The sequence below is a fragment of the Rhinolophus sinicus genome, chromosome 2 (genome assembly GCF_057876585.1).
Source record: "Rhinolophus sinicus isolate RSI-liver-muscle chromosome 2, RSI-T2T, whole genome shotgun sequence".
Taxonomy (NCBI): Eukaryota; Metazoa; Chordata; class Mammalia; order Chiroptera; family Rhinolophidae; genus Rhinolophus; species Rhinolophus sinicus.
Genome location: NC_142502.1, coordinates 181,638,417 through 181,663,456, shown reverse-complemented (window position 1 = coordinate 181,663,456; position 25,040 = coordinate 181,638,417). Strand labels below are relative to the sequence as shown.

The 25,040-nt window shown below is 39.0% G+C and overlaps 1 protein-coding gene across 2 annotated transcripts in view; it reads right to left on the bottom strand.

Moving 5' to 3' along the window:
* NBAS (NBAS subunit of NRZ tethering complex) overlaps window positions 1–25,040 on the bottom strand; it is a 274,620-nt gene that overhangs the window by 110,821 nt on the left and 138,759 nt on the right. For both annotated transcript variants that reach the window (XM_074331709.2, XM_019751941.3), the window contains 5 exons: window positions 23,105–23,217; window positions 17,643–17,756; window positions 14,517–14,630; window positions 11,666–11,823; window positions 10,832–10,921 (listed from right to left, as the gene is read on the bottom strand). In XM_074331709.2, the coding sequence (XP_074187810.2) occupies window positions 10,832–10,921; window positions 11,666–11,823; window positions 14,517–14,630; window positions 17,643–17,756; window positions 23,105–23,217 (589 nt within the window). The remainder of the gene's footprint in view (window positions 1–10,831; window positions 10,922–11,665; window positions 11,824–14,516; window positions 14,631–17,642; window positions 17,757–23,104; window positions 23,218–25,040) is intronic.

Sequence of the window (25,040 nt, the reverse complement as noted above, 5' to 3'; positions counted from 1 at the left end):
CTCTAAAACAATTATTCCATTTCATAAAATGAACCTAAACTTTACTTCTGTTCAAGATGGCTAACTCAAGAATGGAAATTTAAAACATGTGAAATTTAAACGTTTGTTTCAGAAGATAAATGAAATCCACAAGCTCAGAAATGTAACTAATAAAAGGATTTTCTGTAAAAGATCCCCCTAATGAGAATTACGAAAGAGATAGTAAAATAAAAAGCTCATTTGGACCACAGAGAAGATTTAATTTGGGGGCAGTATACCAAGATTATAGTGTAACCAGAGGCATTAATGAGGAAAATAGCTGTCTTTCAACTTCATATCATAGGAAAAGAAAAAAGAGGTTTGGCAAAATTTACTCCTGAAATGATTACTGCTGGCACTTTTTATAATCATAGCTGCACACTGCTAATTAATTTAGAGTGTATAACAGCAAAAATAAATTAATCCCCCAAACCAAATCAACAACTCCCAGCATAAAATTTAACATGAAATCTCATTAATGTCAAGTGTTTTACATAGCTCAAAGGTTAAATCACTAAACACTAATAATATTTTTCAAATCCTACAATAGACACCTTTACCAAACGGGTTCACAAGAACAAGGACAGTTCCACATGGCAAGCTTGGCTTACAGAAATGATTCATGCTGACCAATTAATATAATGAATAATCTAGCTAGGAATTGCTTCTTCCCATGCCTGATAATATAAGGGTTAATTTCCGAGAAATCTGTTTGCCTACCATAAACTGAGCTGGTGGTACGATCCACTAAGTAAGGATCACAAATGGCTCAAAGTGAGTTCAACCACTAGCCCTTCTCCTCCGACATATCCTTAAATAATCCACCTGCACCTAACACAGCAAATTTTACCCTGAACTCAAAATATTATGAATGCAATCTCTGTTACCGGTGATACTACTTTTAGAAGTACGTATCAGAAGAAGCAGTAGAAAAATGCCCCATGGAGTAAATCACTCTAAAGTCTGACTCTGCTTTAATTCATCTGCTAATTAAAATGAATTCAGATATTCTCGCCTTTGGGAGTTGTGGATGCCCATACATTTCTAGTGAAATAAGTCCTTCCCCCAGAAAGCTTCATGCCCCCGCATGCGCACACACACGAACATTAAATCACACACACACCCCACATTTGTCACACTATTTCAGGGGCTTTAGGAAGCAAACCCTTCTTGAATCTTCCAGCATTCTTAGTCCTAGATTAAGAGACCGCCAGTTAGGAAACATAGAGGTATATGAAACATATTTTACTTTCTTTTTCCATGCCCAATTTTTGAATCACTTTTGATGAACAATCTTGGGTTCTAAGTGTATTCACAAAATAAGTTTACTAACACATATTTCTGGCACGCGTAAGATGTTTAAGACCCAGTGCTAGGCAACAGGGTTACCATGACGATTATACTAGGGTCCCTGCTCTCAAGGAACTCACAATATATTAGAAAAGAAAGACAAATAAGGCAATCTGCCTTATTTCACCAACGAACTGAGAACTTACCAAATTGGACCCCATTCAAATATCCCTCCCTCTGTAATAACATAATTTATCCCCATCCACATCTTACCTTCCTATTTCTTTTAATTCATTCTTCATCAAATATTTGTGACATCAAACATAACAGTGACAGGCACTGTTCTAGATGTTTGAAAATAGAGCAGTGAATACAGCATGGTTCCTGCCACAAAGAGCATAAATCCCAAGAGGAGACAAGCAAGAAATAAACATAAAGGCCTGTCAGAGAAGTCTATCAGATACATGGTAAGAGCTAGGGAGAAAAAATAAAGGGGTGTATGGGTGGAGGGGATACTGTCACTGTGTATACAGAAACCAAGGACGCTTTCAATGAGGCGATGTTTGAGCAGAGATCTTAAGGAAGTTAGAGGACACGTCACCTGGATTTGGAAGAACATTCTAGGTGGACCACAGAAGCAGAAGGTGCTGGGACTGTTCATAGAACGGCAAGGCCAAGGTGACTGGAGTCTGCTGAGCACAGGGACTGTGAGTGGGGGGCTGGGGACAGGGGAGGAGAGAAGCAGGGAGTCAATCAGACAGTAGGGAAAACAGATCACGGGTGTCCTGGCAGGAGATTGTACCAAGTTCGGTTTTACCCTGAGGAAGGCGGCGCTCTGACATAGTTTTAAAGACTCGCTCTGGCTGCCTTGTTGAGCTCAGACTGCAGCAAAGGAAAGGGCAGAAGCAGGGAGACAAGTAGAACATACCACAAAGCTGTGGGTGAGACACTGCTGACTGACACCAGGGTGGCAGCAGCGGCGATGGTAAAACACTGTCCCATGGCAAGTCCACTGGGAAAGTGAAGCCATCTCGATAGACGGGGTGTGTTATGTGGGAGAAAGAGAGGAACCAAGGATGACAGCAAGGTTTAGGGCCTAAACAGCTGGAGGGCTGGAGCTGCCATTTCCTCACATAGGAAAGACCAGAGAAAGACCACTATCCGCAAGGTGGTGGGGGGGTTGCGGGGTGGGTCACACAGTGTTGAAATCGGTGGTTCAATTTTAAGGCACTGACTAGGATGTCTGTAAGAAACGTAAGTATGGATCGCTGTCAGGTCGGCAGCCGTACATACAAGTCTGCAACTCAGAAGATCAGGACCGGAGCTCCCCAGCAGGAAATCACTCACCACACAAAGCTGATATTTAAAGTCATGATAATGGGTGAGGTCATCCAGGGAGTGAGAGTAGACAGAGAAGAGGTTTAAGGGCTGACATCTGGGTCATGCAACATTTATTTAGTTGAGGAGATGCGGAAGGACCAGCAAAGACAAATACAGTAAGTGGCCAGTGAGGTCTGAACAAGACAAAGGGGATGTCCTTGAAACATGTATGTGTCCAAGGTTCCTGACACATCAAACAAGACAAGAGACTGAGACCTGACCCACAATGTTAGCACAAGAGGTCACTGGTGACCCAAACACAAGCCGTTCTGGTGAATCAGCAAGTAGAGAAAGCCTCATGGGGAGTGGGCAAAAAAATCACGGATAAAAAGAAGATACGGCCACTGCTCAATGAAAGCAAAGGACTGTGTGACAAGTCCCTCAGAGCAGTACCTAGTTGACCTGCAGGATAAGTGATCAGACCACAATGCCTCCCTAAAAGTGAAAGCGAGGGGCAGCCGGATGGCTCAGTTGGTCAGAGCATGCGCTCTCAACATCAAGGTTGCTGGTTTAATTCCGGCATGGGATGATGGGCTGCGTCCCCTGCAGCTAAAGATTAAAAACAGCAACTGGACGTGGAGCTGAGCTGCGCCCTCCACAACTAGACTGAAGGACAATGACTTGGAGCTGACTGTTCCCCAATATTCCCCAATAGAAAGTAAAAGAAAAAAAAAGTAAAGGGAACTTAAACCCCACGATTTCACTGTAACTAAGATAGACAACTTGAATGTATTATTTTTGGAAAAAATCCCTTGCAAGTGGATTTAAATAGCAAATCTAGATTAAAAGTAAAAACGCATTCCTTATTAAAAGTTACTGTAAAACATAAAGAAAACAAAAGATATATTAGAAATTATGGGCCCTGTGAGGAATGGACAGGGTAAAAGAAAGAGGAAAAACTGAAATGCCAAGAGTGGTGCTAAAAGAGGCGGCAGCTTTGTGTGGAACGGAAATCTGTGATAGAGATTTGCCACGTCGCTCAAAATACGACTCCCACTCCTGATCATCAGGCTGTCGACTAAACAAACATGTTCTCCTGCAAGCACGCCCATGAGCAGACTATTTCCTCCTTCGGTCAGACCTCACTGAGAGAGAAACCTCAACAGCCCAACAGAAATGCAGAAACAGGTTTTCTGAATTGTGCTGGCACAGTACATCAACCAGTCCCTGATGTCACGAGAGCTGTCAACTCAGTCTCCCATAGAGAACCCTCACCAGGCCATGTTGTCCAAACACTAAATAAATAATTAAGCAACAAAACAGAAGTTCGTGAGGACCTACTGTGTTCCCAGAGGGGCTGGCAGCACAACAGTCAACAAGGAAACGTCACTACTGACAAAAGTTGTGGAGAATGAGCCACAAAAAGACAATAAATTATCTAGGTCAGGAGTCCGTTTCTAACACTTTCTCCCAGGGCAACGCCAGCATGAGTATGTCCAGCTGTGTACCTAACATGCGCAGTGCGGTTCAGTCTAACATAAACACTATGTCCCCAAACGAAGGAAACAATAAACCACGGCATATGCATCCAATGACCACTATTCCACCACTGTATAAATAGTCTCTATATAATGACAAGAGCAAATGTCCAGGACACATACTATTATTACATGAGAAAAACAAGCTTCAAAGTAATATATGCAGTATGAATCCATTTTAGTTTTAGAAAACAAAATAATAATTGCCCAGGATACGGAAAAGAACTGTACAGAAAATCTGTCTATACTCAGGAAAAGTCTGGAAGGATATATACATATGTATGTGTGTGTGCATATATGTATATGTATATATGTATGTATGTACACACACACACACACACACACACACACACACACACAGTTTACCTCCGGGTAGTGGGATTCTTGAAATGGGTGGAAGGAAAGAACTGACAGAGAAGAAAGAGAACTTATAATGTATTATCGATTAAATTATTTTATATTTGAAAAAAGCAGAAAGACCAAAGTTACCACTTTTCCAAGTACGTCTTATTAACAAACGTTAATACTTTAGCATAGATGTTTCACATCTCACTTTTTTTACTTTAAAGAAATAAGATATGCCAGATTACGGTGATTATCTGAACCACTGCCTCCCCTTAAATGGACTGTTAAAATAAACATTTGTACCATTTTTGAAATTACAGAAAACATTATAAGTTACAGTCAAGTTGAAGCAATGAAGTCATGTTTCAATATGATCGGTGTGCTCCAAAATACTGAGAATAGAAAAATGAATCAATAGACATTCAAATTCAATAGAATTCAACATTTTGAGGCTCAGAATTCAAATGTTGCCAGTAGCTGCCAGATGCCCCGTTCCAAAGAACTGTGAATCAAAAAAACCTGTCTAAGAGGGGACTTCCGCCAGCTTTTGTATAAAGCTGCTGGCCTAGAAAGGCAGAGAACAAAGAAGGGCCGAAAGGAACTGAGCCAAAATCTTCTTTGGCTCCCTGTGTGTAGTTCTCATGTCCTCAGCATTAAAATGGGGAAGGGGCCCCATGTGAAAAGCGACTATAGCACGTAGTTCTGGAGTGAAGCACCAAGGGGTTAGATTGGGGGAAACTACAAATTTACAGAAATTTTTAGATCGGGTCCGGAGAGAGAAAAATTAAACTGAATGGGATGACTCAAAATGAGCCTGCAAACCACAATTCCAAAACATATGGGGAGCGGGGGTGGGGGGGAGACAATTACTAGAGCAACAGTTGTAACAAAAATCCACTCCAGATAAAATTGTTTCATTTAAAATTTCAAAATATCAACTGATGTCTTTGTGCATGCTAAATATCAGATTTAAAATCCTTTAAGAAAGAACAAGTTACCATAAAACATAAAACAAAACAAATATCATTCTATTAAGTTAATGTTTGTGGATAGCAGGAGGCAAAGTCCTAAATTCATCTTTCTGTATGTGGATATTCTTCAAGCCTAGAGTGGCATCTTGTTACTGACTTATCAATAAATATATTATAAGAGATGAAACTATAAAACTCCTAGAAAAAAAGCACAGGATCAAATATTCACAACCCTGAGTTAGGCGCATATTTCTTAAATACAGAAGGTGCCCAAAAAAATGTATATAAATTTTAAGAAAGGAAAAAACGGTATAAACTAGCATTCATTTGATTAACACCATCTTTTGAATGAACATCATACTACACATTGCTACTGTAATTCAATTCAACTTTGAAGGTAATACATAGATAACAACTCTTAAAATGTGTACATTTTTTTGGCACCCCGGTACAACACCAAAAGCACAGCAATAAAAGAAAATATTGATAAACTGGACTTCAGCAACTTTAAAAAATGTGCACTCAAAAGCCACTTACTTAGGAAAGTAACACGTCAAGTCACACACTGTATTTTCAATTCATACGTCTGATAAAATACTTGTATCCAGAATAAAAGAAAGAAAAACTGTTACAGCTCTATAAGAAAACGAAAATAACCCAGTTACAAAATGGGCAAAATATTTATAGCCATTTCACCAAAGAAGGTATAAAAATGGCAAAAAAAAAAAAAAAAAAAAAAAAAAAAGCACATGAAAAGATGCTTATTACCATTAGTTATTTGAAAACTGTGTACCAAATGATAATGAGATACCACCCATATCCGTAAGAATGACTTTTGTCAGAAAGCCAGTCAGTAACAAGTGTAATGCTTCCCCGTGGGAAAGTGTAATGCTGCAGCCACTCTGGACAGCAACTGGCAAATGTGCAAATCTATCTATACCATGCCGTCAATTCCGCTCCCAGGTGCCTAGACAGGAAATCACAACATACTCCCCCACAAAGACGTGCACACCAATGCTCCCAGCAACATTACTCATGGCAGAGTGACAAAGTAGAAACAACCCACACCAACAACCGGTGAGTGGAAAGAAAGGGTGGTCCATGCATTGAGATGCAGCTGCCATTTTGCTCATGTTTATTTCAATAGTTAAAATAGTTTATTTCAATCCTTTTATAAATTCAAACTAGTTCATTGCTTAGTCCATGCCCCAGTGTAATCACAAATTAGTCCAGTTGTATAAATCTGTAGCCGCTTAAAATGTCCCTAACGAGTTTTCCTCCAGTTCAAATGATTTTTTTAATGGGAACCTTGTATGTAATCCATTTCCAACTCTCATTAGATTTATCTGGGGAAAACCCCCTTGGCTAAGTGATATAACTCACACTAGCTCAACAAAATGTTACTATAACTGGTGGAATACTGTTACATCTAAAAAGCAATAGCCAACATTAATAAACTGGAAAACTGTAATTTTGGTCATTTTTCACAATGTATTTTGTGCTATTTATAAACAAACACCTCGGTCCCAGGGACAACAGCCAATACCTTCAAGCATGTAGGCCACACTTGTCCACATTCAAATACTACTGCGCAACAATTACATCTGGACTTTGCTGGGATATATAAATAAAAATCATGATTTCACAACTGAGTAATGAAAGTCTTGGGCATTAAGCAGATTACACATACAGCCAGCTCTCATACGTGAGTTATAACTGAATGTGGTTATTATAACAATGGCTTCTCGTAGCTAGGCGCTGTATTGTAATGTAGTAATAGCAGCTATAATACTCTGCAATGTGCTTCATGAATCAAAGCCATGATGTGTCTGCTGAGGGTTTAGATTAGGGCTTCATGAGGTCCAGATCCATGACAACTTGATGAAAGAGGACAAAGGAAGACAGGAAAGCTTTTAAGGACTTGGGGGGGGTGCGGGGGGAGAGACAATCATTTTGAATTAATTCCCTTTCCTTGCTAAGGGGACCATGTAAAGGACAGCTGCTGGTCTCCTGCATTTACTAATGAGATTCTAATGGAGCAATATGTGCCCACCTGTGGTCACACAGCATGTCCTATTCCAAAGAAGCCACCCAGGGGCCAGGCCAACAGTTTCTAATTCATTATAGAACCAGACGATAGGAAACCCCAAAGTCACAAAGGCTTTTCATGGACTTAACAAAGAAGGACGGGGCTTCAGAGTACGCTGTGGAGCCGAACTCAATAGAAACACTTTGCACTTGTATATTGAACAGGGAAATGGTACACCCTCACATTGGCCAAAACAACAGGATCCCAGCCACCACGGCACATACATGTGAGTGAAATGGGAAATCCCTTAGATTTTAGGCTAAAATCTGTCTTATAATTCATTTTACCATAGACTAACTTGATGCAGTGGGAGCCTCCAGCTGAGCTTTATCTAACGTTTCCTAGGCATTTACTACGTGACAAGCACGCTACGGAGAGAGCAGAGCACAAAGACACATTCATACTTGCAGTTACCACACAGCACCACACATCCAAGTGCTGACGCAAAGGTGTGAGAATGTGGGGGGATAAAGAAGAGGGGACAATGCGAGGACTCAAAGAAAACTACAAAGAAAATGATACTTTCGACGGGAGGAGTGAGGTAATGTGGACCAGACCACAAGACAAGAAAGGCAGAGAGAAAACTCTCAGTCACACCCGTGGTGTGCAAGAGTCCACTCAGGGAATGTGGAGACGTGAGTGTGACTGGAACACAGCGCGTATTTGGAAGGCAGGAAAAGAGACGAGGCTGGAGAGACAGAGCGGGGGATGTGGCTGCAGCAAGTAGGGAGGGATCCGAGCCTCAAAAGATACAAAACTTGGGACAAAGAAGACCTCATTAAAAGTAGGTCTTCAACTAGACCTCGAATGACGGGAAAATTTGCCAACTCCTAATACAAAGCACACTTGGCAACTGTGGCCAGTGGAAGAGCTGCTCTGAATCCCATGGAGGAAACATCACGGAATTTAATGTGCTTCCACATCCAGTGAGGAAAACCGAACAGTAACTAATCAGTACAACTGGAAGTCAAAACCTGCCAAAGGACAGATGTAGCCCCACCACTCCAAGCCCCCAGAAAATCCTACGGCTTCCATCCTGAGGAAGTGCAACAACAACAACAACAACAACAACAACAACAAAAAATCCACCATCCACAGTGCTGATGGCAGAACACAACCTTTTACTGAGTGTCTGAGCTTCTGGAACTGTGAGGTCCAGTCTGGTAGCCAGTGGTCGCATGTGGTTATTTAATTTTGACTTAACTAAATATAACACAATTTAAAATGTGATTCCTTAGTACATAGCCATGTTTCAAGCACTCAATAGCTCCATGTGGCCGGCCAGTGGCCACCACGCTGGCCGTGGAGATACAGAACATTTCCCTCACTGGAGAAAAGCTGAGGGGTCAGTGCTGCACTGGAGTCAGCATCACAGGAGGATTAGAGGAAAACTCCTGAAGGGCAAAAAGTCGCATTCTAACAACTTTGAGACCACTTATCACTGAACTAGGGATACACATGTACATTCAATGTTTGTCAAATTGAATTTTAATATAAAAGAAAGTTATTGAAATGGGGCAATGATACCCATTCCATAGTTTTGTCCTAACTTTCCATCAATAGATTCCGTAACTGTAGGAGACTTTCAAAAGTAACTATACAGTACACCACTACAAATCAATTTGACAAAATGGGTATAGCCAATTAAAGCAAAAGATTAATGGTGATGGAAGGAGAATTGACTCCGGGAGGTGAGCACAGAGTGTGATATATAGATGACGTTTTATAGATATATACACTTGAAACCTATATAACTTTACTAACCATTGTCACTCCAATAAATTAATTTAAAAAACAAAGATTAGACGCAGCTCACTTATCACAACAGGTTACTACAAAATGAATGACATTTTACACTTTGTATATAAAACTTACAATTTAAATGAATCCTGTGGAAAATCAATCTATAAAGAAAATTACCATTTATTAATTAAAATTTATTGGGTGACAACATAATAAAATTGTGTAGGTTTCAAGTGTACAATTCTGTAATAAATCGAGGATTATCATTTTTTAATCTATCTAATTAGACTATCAGGAACAGGGCTACTTTCTTTGACCTAAAAAAAAAAAAATGCCAATTTTGTTGCTAGAAACAGTCAGGAAAAGTTAAATTCCATGGAGCAAACAATGACCAAGGGAAGAGAGGTGTCACTGGGTATATACTTCCTCCTTAATTGGTTCTGACAAATTTTATTCATAAGAATTTCAATGGAGAAAGGGAAAAGGGAATAAAAGCCAATCAAAAATGGGCAAGAGAATAGAACTAGCTCACAAAAGAAGACCTCTCCTGAGAGAATCCCATCTCATCAGGAATCAGAAAAATGCAAATCAAAATCACGAATACACAGAAAAGTAACAGTGCCAAGGTGCTAGAATGCAGTAAATGGAACTCGCAAACAGTGCTGTCAGCGTACAACTGGTAAAAATCACTGGAAAATCATTTGGGGATTATGGGCTAAGGTTGAACACACATCTGACAACACAGTCTTCCAGGGCGAGGTAGGTAGGCGCCAGGAGAAAGGAAGCAGCCGCCCTGGAGACGTACAAAGTGCCAAAGGAGCATTATTCTGAGCAGCCAAAACTGAAAACAAACCAATGGCAATGGATCTTAGAGCATGAACCGTCATATACGCACACGGCAACTAATTTCTGTGCGGCAGTAACAGTGAATAAACGACGCTACACACATCAGCACAGATGAAACTCACAAACAAAATATGGAGCGTAACTATTTCTATAAGTAAACACAAAAACATAAAATTAAGCCCATCATATTGAGAGGGGTGTAACAGGTATTAAAATTATTTAAAACTAGAACAAATAAACACAAAGATCTGGTATTAGGAATAGTCAGGACAGGGGTGATCTCTAGTAGGAGAGGGACAGGAGAAACTAAATTGGGAGGCCGGGTGCGGGGGAGGTGAACGGGGAGGGGGGTCTTGTGGAAGAACTAGTCACGACTATTTTGTTAACTGTGTGGTAGCTTCATGGATATTTTCTTTGTGATAAGATAACTTATTGACCTGGACATTTTTTCTTTGTGTATTTTTCTAGGTGAATGTTATATTCACACACAAAAGAAAGTTTTTATAACAAGTCTCTACAGACATAAAGAAAAAGACACACACACACACACACACACACACACACACACACACACACACAAAACCCCTCTCATATACCAGGTTAGGCGACTCCCATTTCATTCCACTCACAGCCACCCTTTAAACACCTCCCTCCCTCTTAAACTAACTTACCTCTGGTAGCGCTTTACTAATTAATGGTGAAACATTAATACTCTCCCCTCTTTCCCGATGGATCTGGAAATTCACTCTTTGATAAAGAATCTGAAAAAAGGAACACCATATATTATAAAGAAATTGTGTTTTTAAATTTGCCTCTCTTCACAATGTAGGCTAGACATTTAAGAAATACTCTTCTGAGAAACAAAAAATGCTATTTCACAATGAATACTTTTTAGTAACAGGTTTTCTTCAAGACGGGAACAGCTTCATAAGGATGCAACAGTTTCAGATATAAGAATCAGCTGTGAGAAAACTTATATCCAGTGCAAGGAATGACTAGGATATGAAAATGGGAATTTCAGAATCTCTCCCTATATTTAACAATGTTTTCCAACAAGAGCACTATTGTCTCGTATGCAGATCTATCCTGTTATTTTAGGACATTTAGCATCTCCCCAACCAAAGGTTACTCCCCTACCATTTCCACTGGACCTCTAGCGGATAATGCCACACCGGTTTTAATTTATAGGGTTTCAATTATATTTCACATGGCCACCTCTAACAGGTTTTATTCATGACAACACTAACTTTTCCCATTATATTCAATAATTTAATTTCTAATATTATTTCCTATTTTTCTCACATCTGCTTCCTTACTCTAATAAAGCAAACAACACTGTTGTATCCAAACATCTTCTAATCCCTTTTCACATAAGTGACAGACTGTTTTTCTTTCATAAATTAAAATTCTTACATGATTTTAAAAATGACCACAAACCATAGATCCACATACTCCACAAAATGCTCGTGGTACAATTCAAGATGTACTTTATCGGGAGCACTTACTTCCGTCTGCAGAGAGCTGCTAGCTGCCAAAAGAAGTTCAATGCTGCTCGGCGGGCAATGTGTCAGAGCAAAAGCCATGAGCTCTTGACGAGTGGCCAAGTCCTGGAAACCTTCCGACTGTCCTAACTGGCTACAAACATCCCAACTTTTAGAATAACCTGCAAAATTGGCAAGAAAACAACAACTGATTTTCACCAGAAAAACAAAATCACCAATTTAACATGAGAAATTCAGTGGCTTTTTGCTCAGGTCTTGTGACCAAAGCAAAATCATAGTTATCAGTAATGCACAATTTTATATGAGGTGTGAAAAAAAACTACAGTGAATGCTGCTGCCGAGTGCCATCCGGAAAGGCAGGGATCTTCAATACAGGAAGCGGCATGTTGAACCTTACGAACAGTGTGTGACAAGTTTCAATTTGTTTCGTGCAGTCAGTCGGGTGTGAGCTACGTTTGAGAGAAGGTGTGTTTTAAAGTGTGCTGAAAATCATCCTCCATCATAACAATGTGCCACGTCACACACTGCTTCTGGTATATGGCAATTTCTGTCTAATAAAAACATTAGGGTATGTTCCATCCATCTTACTCACTGGATCTGGCACAATGTGACTTCTGGCTCTTCCCCAAAGTTAAAATGATTCAGGACATGGAGGCAACCATTACAGCGCAACTAAAGACATACACGAAAGAGGACTTCCAGAACTGCTTCAGAAAGTGGCAAGCATGATGGATAAGTGTGTTTGAAGTGAAGAGGAGTATTTTGAGGGGGATTAATAGCAATGTGCCTTTTATTGTAATTTTTTTTTATTTAAACATTCACTGTATTGTTTAATCACACATCATACAACCAGAAACACATAAGGATCTAAGGTAGAAAAGAAATATTAGGCTGGTTTATTTTCCAGAAAGTTCGGCACTACTCCAGACAAGGTTTTCTGATCAACTCTGTTAAATTTTAGGTTACCTGAGAATGACTACAAATCATCTACTGAGCTTCAATACTGAGTAAAAAGCTGGATTATCTACATTCAGAAGACTTGAGGGTGTGGCCCATCCCTGCTGTTTCGCACTCGTGTGAGCTTGACAAAGGTCCAAGGATCACACTTCCTTTACTACTACACAAAGGGACAATAATAATAATGCCTTCTTCGTTGGGTTGTTGAAAGGGTTGAATAACATTTGTATTTAAAAGAATTCTGTAAACTGCAAAGTGCTAGAAACAGAAAAACTATTCTAGACAGCTACGCACAATCACTCACTTTATAGGAGGAGAAATCCAAGGACAGTGCCAAGAACACAGTCAGCCCCTGACTCCCAGTGAAGATCTATTTCCTATACAATTTTAACACTGTGAATTCTTATAGACTTTTATTCCTCTTCGAAGGAGTTCCGGTTTGAAAGCAGGGCTTCTTTTCCCTGAGTATAAAAGCCTCAGCCTAAAATCATTATTCTAAATGTATGAAGTAAAAATTAATCCAAGTGCCACCTTACAGGAATAAAATGAAGACAAAGCTCTCTAAATGAACAATTCTAGAGTAATACAATGTTTTTTCAGAAAAGACAATTATTCTGAACTTATGCGGTGAAACCACTGGGTTAATATTATAGAAACAGCTCTTTAGGACAATAATTTGCTGATGCTGAGGTTATGAACCACTGAGTTTTTCCAGAGCTCTAAACGCTTGCAGAGCTGTACTGACAAAGGCTCTCTCGGCGGAACCCAGCAGGCCGCCGGAGCGCTCTTCTCCACTAGGCCTGCACTTGGACCAGTTTTAGCAAGAATCCTGCTAAGTCAGTCTCTCGCCCTGGACAACCGACCACCTTTGATATCTGATCAATTCCTTATCCTTCATCCTTGACATTTGTGATCATCCTGGCCTACCTTCAGCAAGACTCCCCCTCCCCTGGACGTCTCGTCACAGTAATTTTCCATCTACTGACCCCCCGCCCCCCGTTCCTTAGCTGTAAATCCCAAGCTGTCTTTTCTATATTCAGAGCTCAGCTCAATCCTCTCCCCTTATTGCAAGTCTTAACATCTATTGCAAAAGTCTTGAATAAAGTCTTCCTTACTACTTTTAAAAAGTGTCGGGATAATAGTTTTTTAATAATATACATACAAAAGGTATGCAAATCCTAAGTGCACAGCTCCATAAATTATCACAAAGCGAAGTACTGCATTTTTAAACACTCTCTATGATTGACAGTGGGTAAAAAGACATGTTTGGGCTTCTATAGCTTCAGGCACAGCTACAAAAAGTAAATCATTTAGTACAGAGACCACGATAACGCAGCATCTCATACCCACTAAAGAATGTGCCATGTTCTGTAATAGAGACATGATTCCACAATAAAGTCTGCTTATCCTCCAGGGACTTGAATTAGCAATTCAATCTGGAAAACTTTAGATTACAAACTACTTCCCAATTTCTCAACATTCATTTAAAAAACACTATGTTATCTTTTCTAAACCAATTAAAGAACAGAGATATTGACTATGTCGTCACAAATTGTAGATACTTCAAAAATTTAATTTTTTTTAGATAGCAAATACATTAAAAGGCCTTAGAGCAGTTTTACATAAAATTGTTCAAACGCATGAGACTGTATTAATAGGAAATGGAAAGCAACCAAAATCTCCGAGGAAACAGAACCCCTGAGCTCATCCCAGTACTTCTATTAGTATATAAGCACACGGCACTCATACGTATCAGAGCTCACCAGATGCCGCTCAGGTCTTATGAACACAATGTGGCTGGCTTACCATTCGGGCAAAGGGATTTCAGAACAGACCATTCCATGCCTTATCATGAACAGAGGACATGAGCAAAGTGTTAAGCAGTCGTCTACTTCACCTGTGGCCATCAGCTCCCGACAGTGCACACTGGCTGCTTTGTAGTCATGGAAACGAAGGGCTTGCTCAACAAGAAGGATAAGAACCTGCCCCTGCCTTTCTTCTGAGTTTTCACCTGTGAACACACAAATGACGCGATGATTTCAACAGCATCAACTGCTAAAAGAGCTCATTAACAGTCTGGCAAATTAATTCAAAAATAAAAAGTAAAGATCAGACTGATTTTAAAAGATTCTAAGACAAGATGTCCCCATACCTGTGACCTTCCAATCTACTTATTAATTGAATCAGGTCTGTCTCCCAGACAACCGAGGACTAACAGCAGCCCCAGACGAGCCATTCCAACCTAAGCAGGTAGAGGAAAAGTTTTCCTTCCAACAGGGACTTTAAAAATGTTGATTAAAAAAATTCATTCTTTTAATATTTTGCCCTTTGAATATTCTGTTTCTAATCATAATTAATAAATGACAAATATAAGGGGGGAAACTTAAGGCTCAAAATACCAGCATGTGTCCTACACAACTAGGTTAAGAAACAATGGCTTGAACCAGAGTGTGTGGGGGGGAGGCAGAAGAAGGGGGGGAAAATAAGAGGCCAAACTTAAGCGCAAAGGGGAAACTTAAATGCAAAGTAAAACGGATGTAATTTTACAGTTTCACTGACAGTGCTAATCTTTTATTTATCATAGTGAACGTCTAGCCTCTAAAAACACATTAACAAATTGAGCTTGTGTTAACACAAAGATCTTCAATTACTTTCCCAAGAACACTTTTTAGAAGTCAGTTGGGATGTCACTTCCTTCTTTGACATCGCCACACTTTCCTCATGTAAAATACGTGTTTTAGGTGCCCCTCCTCTACGTTCCTTTACTTTTAGTTCTCTGAATACCAATTTATTGTGATTATCTTATAACGGTCTACACCCTCTACCAGAATTTAAGCTCTTGGAAGATGGGCTGCTTCCCTTGTTGAATTCTCAATATCCGGCACCAAGTCACAAACATAACAGGGGCTCAAAAATATAAATCCTCAATGAAATGGGCATAGGTTCAATGCAGAATGTAATTTTCAATTATAAGACAAATAATTCAAAGTTATAATACAAATACAATTTGTATGTTTAGGCTTAAAAAAAGAAAAAATGTGTACTTTAATGAAGTAGTAGAACCTTAAAATTATTTTCAGTATTTCCAGGAGAAAAAAAAAAAAACACAGAAAATATGTATATGGTCTTTGCATTTTTAAGCTGCAATGTGGTTTGGAAGAAAAACTAAACGTATCACAGAAAGGATTGAATGAAACTTGATAAATATCTCCCCATGAATCTTCTTTCTGTGCTTTAATAAAATCCAAGGTAAGTATTGGCCCAAGCTAATCAAAATGTTTCTTAAAAAAAAAAGATTATTCTGCACTAAGATTTATAACATTAGCAGAAAACACACTCATGTTTTAGTGTCACTAATGAAGGGGAACAGAATATTCCACCCAAAATGTACCACTTTGGAACGTGGATTGTTTGAGCTGAAGGCGATCAAGACCCCACAGACTCCGGAAGAGTTCTGACCTCCCCCTTCACTGCCCACACGAATTTCAATAGGGAGCCTGAACCAGGAAGAAAACTGTTATCAGAGAGAACTTTTTACATCAGGAAGACGTATGGGCACGCATAGCAAAGGCGGGTGAGCAAACATGTGCTCTCCCCATCTCCTGTGAATCGTCTTCCTTCCCTTTGAAGCCCAAACCCCTACTCCCCTCTCCTTAGCTCAGGAAAGTATCTAAGCCTCAACTGAATGCCTTTGAATCTTATATCTTCTTGGGGCTCCTGTAGGCATTAAATTAGTTTTTCTCCTCTTCATCTGTCTTACATCCAATTATTAGACCAACCAAAGAACCTAAAAGGGAAGAAGGGAAAATGTTTCCAACACTACGCTAACATGTAAGATGAGAACTGGAACAACATAAATGTTTATTAATAATAAATGCACATATCACACTTAATGTAAAAACCTATTTCCCAGATAATACTTTTCAAATGTCTGCATTTATTCAGAATATCTAAATCAAAAATGGAAGGGCCAGGTGTGATTTATTTTTTTTTCATGTGTCAACCTGGCTAGGCTACAAACAACAATCCTGGTGGTATTGTGAAGGTATTTTAGGGATGTAATGAAAGCCCCTAATCAGCTGACTTTAAGTAAGAGTCTATTGGTTACCATCACCTAATGTCAAAAAAGGTGGAAAAATAGGGCAAAAGCAAAGGATTCAAAGTAAGAAAGGTTTTGTAACTGTGAAATCTTCAATAAATGATTTAACTTCTTTAGTCCTGTTTCCTTGTGTTCAATATGAAATTCAGTATGTCTGCTATGAGACACAGTAACTCAGATAAGTATAAAAGCATAAAATGACAATTATTACTAATGTAAACTTTTATATGAAGACACGTCAAACATTCATCTTGAAGTTCAAAGTACAGATATTTAACTGCTTTTAATTCTAGAAAGTTCCAATCTGAGCAGGTGGTTAAAAGGAAAAGCATAACTGAAAACAGACCTGAAAAGAATGGTGTCTAGAAAAATATTACAAACAGAACAAAATAAGATGCTTAGGGGGAATGTCCAGGAGTATGGTCAGACTAGAAATCTACTCAAGAAAATAATTCAGAAGTTTAGTGTGAGTAAGAGAAGATTAACGGCATGACAAGGCTTTGAGTATATGAAATATAATTTTACCTATGTCCACAAATTCTCTGTTACTCTCTTCTAAAGATGGAGCTTGATGCTCCGCCCCTTGAGTGGAGGCTGGTTAGTGATTTACTTCTAACAAACAGACTAAGGAGGGCAAGATGATGTATGACTTCCAAGACTAGGTCATAAGGCACTGCAGGTTCCTCCTTGCTCTCCGGTGGAGCAAGTGCTGTGGGAGAAACTAGTTGTCATTTAAGAGGACACTCACGAAGCCCTACACGGAGGTGCAATGAGACACTTTCATAACATTCCGGTCTTTCTAGAAAAGATATATCCTTGCCAAAAAGCAGCTTTTCTGACAACCGTAGGTATACATTCTGATGTTCGCCTAAAATCATGATGAGGATGAAACAGAAACTTTACAGTGCAGCATCCAAAACTTACCGGCTACCTTCAGCAACTCAGCAAGGCCGAGGAGCTTCGTGGATTGCTTGTAGCAGGTGGGGGACTGGTTAATACACTCCTTGATGAGGCTGACCCGATCAGCACACAATCGCACTAGGAGAGAAAGACAAGCTAAATCAAGACTTGAAACCAGGGGCATCACCAAAGGGCATCATTACCTTCCTAATGAAAGGCAACCAAATCAAATAAAAACTGTGCTAGCCTCCAGATCAAAAAGGAATAAAAGACACAATATTTTTTTAACTCAAGTTATTGTTGCTTCTGAATAATGTACAACATGGATCTTCTCTGTCACCAAACTTCTGAAACAGCAAGTGAATGGGCTTTCTGAAGCCAGGAAAAAGTGTCACATTTTCAAGTGCCAGGTCAGGCCCTAGGGACCTTGCCCTTACCACACTGAAATCCATTCCATGTTTCATATCCATTTTCTATCTCCACAACATCACCCCAGAAGTGCTCACTGTTCCAATGTATTAACCCTCCTCCAAAAACTGAAGTGATGCTCTCACTTAAGCTAGCTGTTAGGAAAATAAAACATGTCTGATCATACCAATCCACACTAGGAGGTAATTAAGAACATTTAAAATAAAGGAAACAAGAAAAAGCTTTAGTTAAAAAGTATTATGTACACGCCAGGAAGAAATGATGTTTATTTAGGTGTCAACCTTTAAGAAGCGTGGTACTACCTGGGAAGCTGGGCCCCAATAAATACATCAAAAACTTAATGATAGCAGCCGACATTAAAGGAACACGACCTATGTCCCAGGCACTGTTATAGGTGCTTTATCATATTAACCCTACAAGGCAGACCCTTACAAGGCAAGTACCATTATCCTCAGGGGAAGAAACGGAGGTGCAGAAAGGTTAAGTACTTTGGTCAAGGTCACAGGAAAAGTGATGGGACCAGAATTTAACACAGCTCCTTCAATGGTTCTTACACTTTCATTCCTTTACCCATTCCTAAATCCATGGCTATATCCCATTCATCCCATGTTCCCCCAAAACTTCTTCTAGGTAGGCAGAAGGAAGCCCAGGGGTTGGGAGATAAGGAGAGAGGTGGTGGTTTTTCTTTGGAATGGGTTTTTTTTTTGGTAAGTCTTTATAATGATTTAATTTCAAATTTACAGAAGGGCTACAAGAATAGTACAAAAAACCTCTATACTTTTGGCCAAGCTTAACCAACTATTAATAAACTGCTCCATTCACATGTGCAGTCACACATGCATTCCCTCCCTCCCCACATACATATATACACACAAATACATATATGCACACACATCTGTTTTTTCTGAGCTGTTTGAGACGACGTTGCAAATATCATATCCTCTTATTCCGTAATATATGAATGTTTGGATCATTTCTCTAAACTTCCTTTCAAATGGAACATTAAAATTTGGTTCTTTGTGTGCTTGTTGCCCTAAGCAAGACATACTACTAATGTTTCAAGTACATTAAATTAATTCGGAGAGTAGGATTCTAATAGAGTGCAACTGCCATGTTAAAATGACTTTTCACTTTATGTATTTTTTGACCCTCTGGACAAGCACTACAACAGTTCTCTTTTATTGCTTATTGTAGGACATGCTACATTATATTTTCAAAGGTGACTTCTCATTTAAATGAATTCAAGATTTAGATATTATTTTGTTTCCATGTCAGGAAGAGGTCTTCAGCAACTAAAATTCCTTTTCAAAATGGAGCTCATGAACACGAAAAGGATATGTGTGCATGTATCTTTTAATAGTCGAAGATCTCTCATTTCCCTGTGGCTCTCACCAATGTATCTCAAATGTTACTGAAAAGAAAAGACCTACTATTCAGCACACACACAGGTCTGACATACGAATTATTGATGGACTCACTAGCCACATGCCAACACTCTCCTCACCGTACGAGGCAGGGACAGTGCACGCCCAGGACACCACAGGTGTAAAGTATCAATTTCAGCCACTTTGATGAATTGCATCAAAGGTGCACAACATATGTAGTTAATTACGACGCTGTCTGAATTGTGAGGTGTGGAAGGTGATAATACCAAGGTCACTTAACTGACGAGTGAGAAAATGAGTCAGTTTCTTTCTCAAACCATCTTTTACTCTCACACCTCTCTGAGCAAAGTCCAGTCTCCGGTTTATAAATGCAGTCCTGGGCCAGGCCGCCTAGGTTTGAATAGCTGTGTTTCCCAGCTATGGAACCTAACTAAGCAAGCTCCTTAACCTCCTTGCACCCAGATTTCATCATCTGGAAATTGGAGACAACAGTAGTCACTACGTCTCAGAGTACGTATGAGAACTAATAAACACATGAAAAGCATACTTAGAACATAAAAACATCACTCAATAAATGTTATTACTACTGACAGATTCACAGAAATATTAATTAAGTATGGGGCCCTTTAATGAAAGGATTTTCAATGTTTCAGGACTGTCAAGGGAATATTTTATTATTATCCTCATCTAAGGAAAGTGATGTTCAAAGACATGAAATTGTCACAGGTCACAGAGCTCAAAGTGGCTGAGTCAGAATTGAAACTCATACATCACACTCCAGTGTCACTGTCTTATTATCAGTATGTCAGTCAATCCAAGTCGGGAAGTGGCCTTATTCCCCTCATTATGTCGGTTCCGGGAAAACAGCACCTAAGTGAATGCTTACTGAAGGAAAGAGGAGTGAAAAGAGAATGAAGAGATGGTGGGAAGGGATGCAGGGAGAATGACACAGCCGGAAGTCCACTCTAATTCTACAATCATGGAGAAAGTCCCTTCAAGGAAAAGAACAATGCCAGCAGGTCCCCAGCGCTCTCACTGCATCCCGGGCACTGAAAACACAGACTTACTCTTCATCAGCAAGTCGATAGGGCGCTTATTAGTGTCCCTGTTTTGTAAATGACAAAACTTAAACACAAGGAAAGGTTAAGATTCTTGTCCAGTTACCAGCAGTAAGTGGGAAAACTGGCTTCAGGCTGGGTTTAACCACAAAAGCCTATTTAGGGAAAGAACCTGGGGGACAACTGAAATATCCTACATCTGCTCATTTGAATAGTAAGAATAATTTACACAAACATGAACACCCAAGATGCAGGGAAAAGCACACACATGTGCACACACAAACACTTCAGAGGAGACTCATACATAAGGAATCATTTTTACATAGTATTTCTGTTCCTGTTTTCTATCAACTCATTATAATTTAGCTAGTCCCACTAGCCTTCACCTGATGAGACACAGCGACTCCTACAGTGGAGGCAAAGAAAGCTTCAAAACAAAGTGACAAAATGAACTATTGTACACTGACTACTATAAAAATACCTGGACCACAGCTCTTGAAATGTCAAGTTACTTTGTCCAATATTACTGATGAATACAAACAGCTTAAACTTCAATTGTATCTGCAGCAAAAACACAATGCAGAGTATTCAAAGGCAAAATACCCTCTCCACATCCAGAAGATTTTCTGACAGGCATTCTAGTAAGAAACTCCAAATCAATGTATCAAGCTGGAAAGCTGTCAAGACATGACAGCAAATGTCTTTCTTAGGACACTCCTCAGTCAGAAAACTTCTCCGAAGATACAGCAGGACTGCAGGTTTGGATGCAGATATTTAAACCTACCAGCGGATTGGGCTAATACTGCCAGCAAAAAATAGTGCTAATTGAGCACCACAAAAAAATCAGGGCTCAATTTAGTATTTCAAAGTTCAGCAGCATTTGGGAGACTGCAAGAAAAATTTTTGTTGCATTGTATCAATCTGCTTGGATTAAAATACTAGCTAAAATACACACACACACACACACACACACACACACACACACACACACGTCAAAGCTATAATGACTTGGCCTATCAGGAGATATGAGAAGGGCAAAAGTCTCACTGTGCTCTGGACTCTTCCTGGGACCGAAAACTTCAATTAAAAATGTCAGTATTACTAGGGAGGTAGTTAATCACAAGACATTTGAGAGTAAACTGAAAATGCTTTTTAATAACTGATTCATCTTCACAATTTTAAGAAGCTCTGAGCTCAAAAATTATATGAATGATACCACTAAATACAATTGTCTAGTGATTTAATAATCATCTTAAATATACTTGTTCAAGAGGCTTTGGGACATTTATAATCACGTACAAACTGTTTCCAAACAATGAGACTCAAAGCAATAGTAATACTACCTTTTTCAAGTCTAACAAATTTGTCTGACAAGCCAAACTCTAATTTTCAGTAAATCTATAATGGAAACTCATATGAGAATGTCTCTACTGGCATTCCCTAAGAGATCCACTAAGATCCATCTGACTCAAAACTCTGCAGAAGACAAAGACACCAAGAAATCTACAATAGGCCATCACTGTCCAAAGGTACTGAGGGTTTAAAAAAAAAAACAACACAATTTTGATGAAAATTTACCAAAACCCCGAGAGATGGAAGGAACACACCTGTGCCTCCCCCACCCCTAATTCCAATAATTTCTAGCGTTAAGGATAAAGGTAAGAGATCCCACTGACGTCAGACAAGCATGTTGCTAATAACCACGCAACCCGCGTCACTGAGGGCACTGAGGTCACCAGGGTGTGAAGCAACAGAAAATCCACCTCCCTGTTGTGAGATGAGGTTCAGGACACTGGGAGACGCACACTGTACCCGCAGCACAAAGGAGACCGACAGGAGCTGCAGCCACAGGCTCATTTTGGCTGAACTTGCCTGACATTTACATTGAGGTCAAGATCGTGAGCAACGCTAAGATACCGCTAATAACAAGAAGCAGAGCACAGCATAAGGAATAGAGACAGTGGAAATGTAACAGCTGTTTACAATGTCAGAGGGGTAGCAGATTGACGGGGAGGGGTCCTCACTTTGTGAGCGGTATAAATGATAAATGTCTAACTATTAATCACATTGTTTTGTACACCTGAAACTAATAAATATATATAAATATACTGCTAATAATTAAACTCGAAACAAGAATTTCCTAGTATTCCCTCTTTTAAAATAACAGCACTGACTTAAAGAGTATTCTGCGATTAGCATAAAAAAGGGAACTATTATCATTTAGCGCTACTTCTAAATCTATGGAACTGAAGCAAAACCCAGGAATAAATCGTATACCAAAACTAATATCAATCGGAACCTCTCACCCAATAATCCCCAGTTGAAATTATTTCTAATGTTGTTTTTATCCAATAGCCACACCGCTGTTACTAACAGTATTTCTTTTAATGTCATAACTGGGAACTTAAAATAATAAATTATGATAAAATATTGTCTTTTTTGCTTTTGGGTTTCCCCTTAAATTCCATTTGAAAAATGGTGCAGAGGGCAGGATCAATCGCTAATGGATTAAATAAGCAAACGTACTCTTTAGTTTAAAAAAACGAAAAAAGGAACACTAGTAAATTAATACAACATAAGTTAATAATAGTGCAACACCAAGCAGAAAACTCACCTTGCAAAGGCAGGATCTTTACCCCAAATTCTTCAAGACATCCAACGGCATGGATAAGATCTAGCTCCTCTTGAATGGCAGCGGGGCTATCTGTTATCAGCTGTAAGCAGCATCTAAGAGAAATCAGATATATTTTTTTTAAGGAAGAAGTAATACATGTTTGGCTAAGTTGTCTTTCTATATTCAGCAATGTGAAATCCAACACATGTATCAAAAACCTACTACATTCCAACCAAGTACTTGGCTGGATTGTTTCTGTGATCTTACTTAATCCTCATAACAAGCCTATGTGACAGGCAAATGTCATCACCTACTTTATAAGAGAGCCAAAATTGCATGTCAGGAAGGTGAAGTGATTTGCACAGGGTCACAATGACAGCATGCAATGGCACCATGTTGTGAAGCAAGACGTGTTAATTCTGTGTTTAGGGCTCCTTTCACTGTTGACTCCAAAGGTAATGATCGTGTTAGAAAGAATTTAAAAAAATAGTCAGAATTCAGCTAATTTCCAGCTATTCTTCTAGGAAAAACAGAAACATCTTGATTCAGTGATAATTTTGTCTTCCCCCTCCGAAAAAAAAAAAGAAGAACCTAAGAAACTGCACAAGAGACTTTTTTTCCTGATCAAAAGGGAAGAATCAGTTGGTAATGCAGTCCTGAAATATAGGAGAAAGTCTCTGATTTGCTAATCTAAGAATCTGTGATAGCTTTGGAGTATTTTAAACAAATTTTTAAAAACCCAGAGACAGTATATTTAACAAATAAACTTATTTTCGAAAGTTGCATGTAGAGGAACATGGGAAAATGAGTCTAGAAAGACAGTCGAGGCCAGACCACGAATGCACACTACAATCATGTATCATCAAATAAAGACACTGAGGCCCCCGTACGCACCCATATGAGAGTGATACAGGCTCCGCTTGCTCTTGCAAAACTGCAGAGTTTAAATCCGACGAGGACTAATACACGCTAATACAGGTGTGAAAGGTGTATAACCTCTTTGTAGCAGCTATCAAAATTCTAACTGCACTTACCTCTGAACCCAGGAATTTCAGTTCTAGGAATTTATAATACAGATGAGCTTGCCCAGACATAATTATGAATACTCACTACCACAATGATTTTTACAAAAAAATAAATAAATAAAAATTAAATCAGGCACTAATTAATTAAATTCTATAAAAATCAAGCAATGGAATAGTCCACAAATATCAAAAAATAAGAAAAACCTATATGTACTCATATGGAAAACCTTTAATATAGATCATAAGTGAAAAAAGATACAGAAACGTATGGAGAAGTAATAAGCACTTATTTGTGACTTAAAGAAGAGGGTGACATTTAATATTTTGGCAGCAAAAATAGGAAACTGATCAAAAAAACAGCTGAGGGATAAATTCAGGGAAACTAGAATAAGGAGAAAGACTTATTGTCAATATATACGCTTTCTATATTGTTTAACTATTTTATCTTGTGATGTACTGTCTCCTCAATAGGAAAAATTAGCTAATAAATAATTTCACCAACAAGAATGTATAAGCTATTTTCTATATTTAAAGCAACTGTGAACATTTAAATATTCCAAGCTCACGTGCAAAAAAATGAAACTGGACTGCTATCTGTCATCATGTACCAAAATTCAAAATGGATCAAAGACTTAAGCATAAGACCTGAAACAATAAACTGCATAGAAGAAAACATAGGTACTAAACTTATGAATCTTGGGTTCAAAGAGCATTTTATGAATTTGACTCCAAAGACAAGGGAAGTAAAAGCTAAAATAAATGAATGGGACTATATCAAACTTAAAAGCTTCTGCACAGCAAAAGAAACCATCGACAAAATAAAGAGGCAACCAAGTGAATGAGAGAACATTTTTGCAAACAGTGCCTCCAATAAGGGGCTAATATCCAAAATATACAAGGAATTTATACAA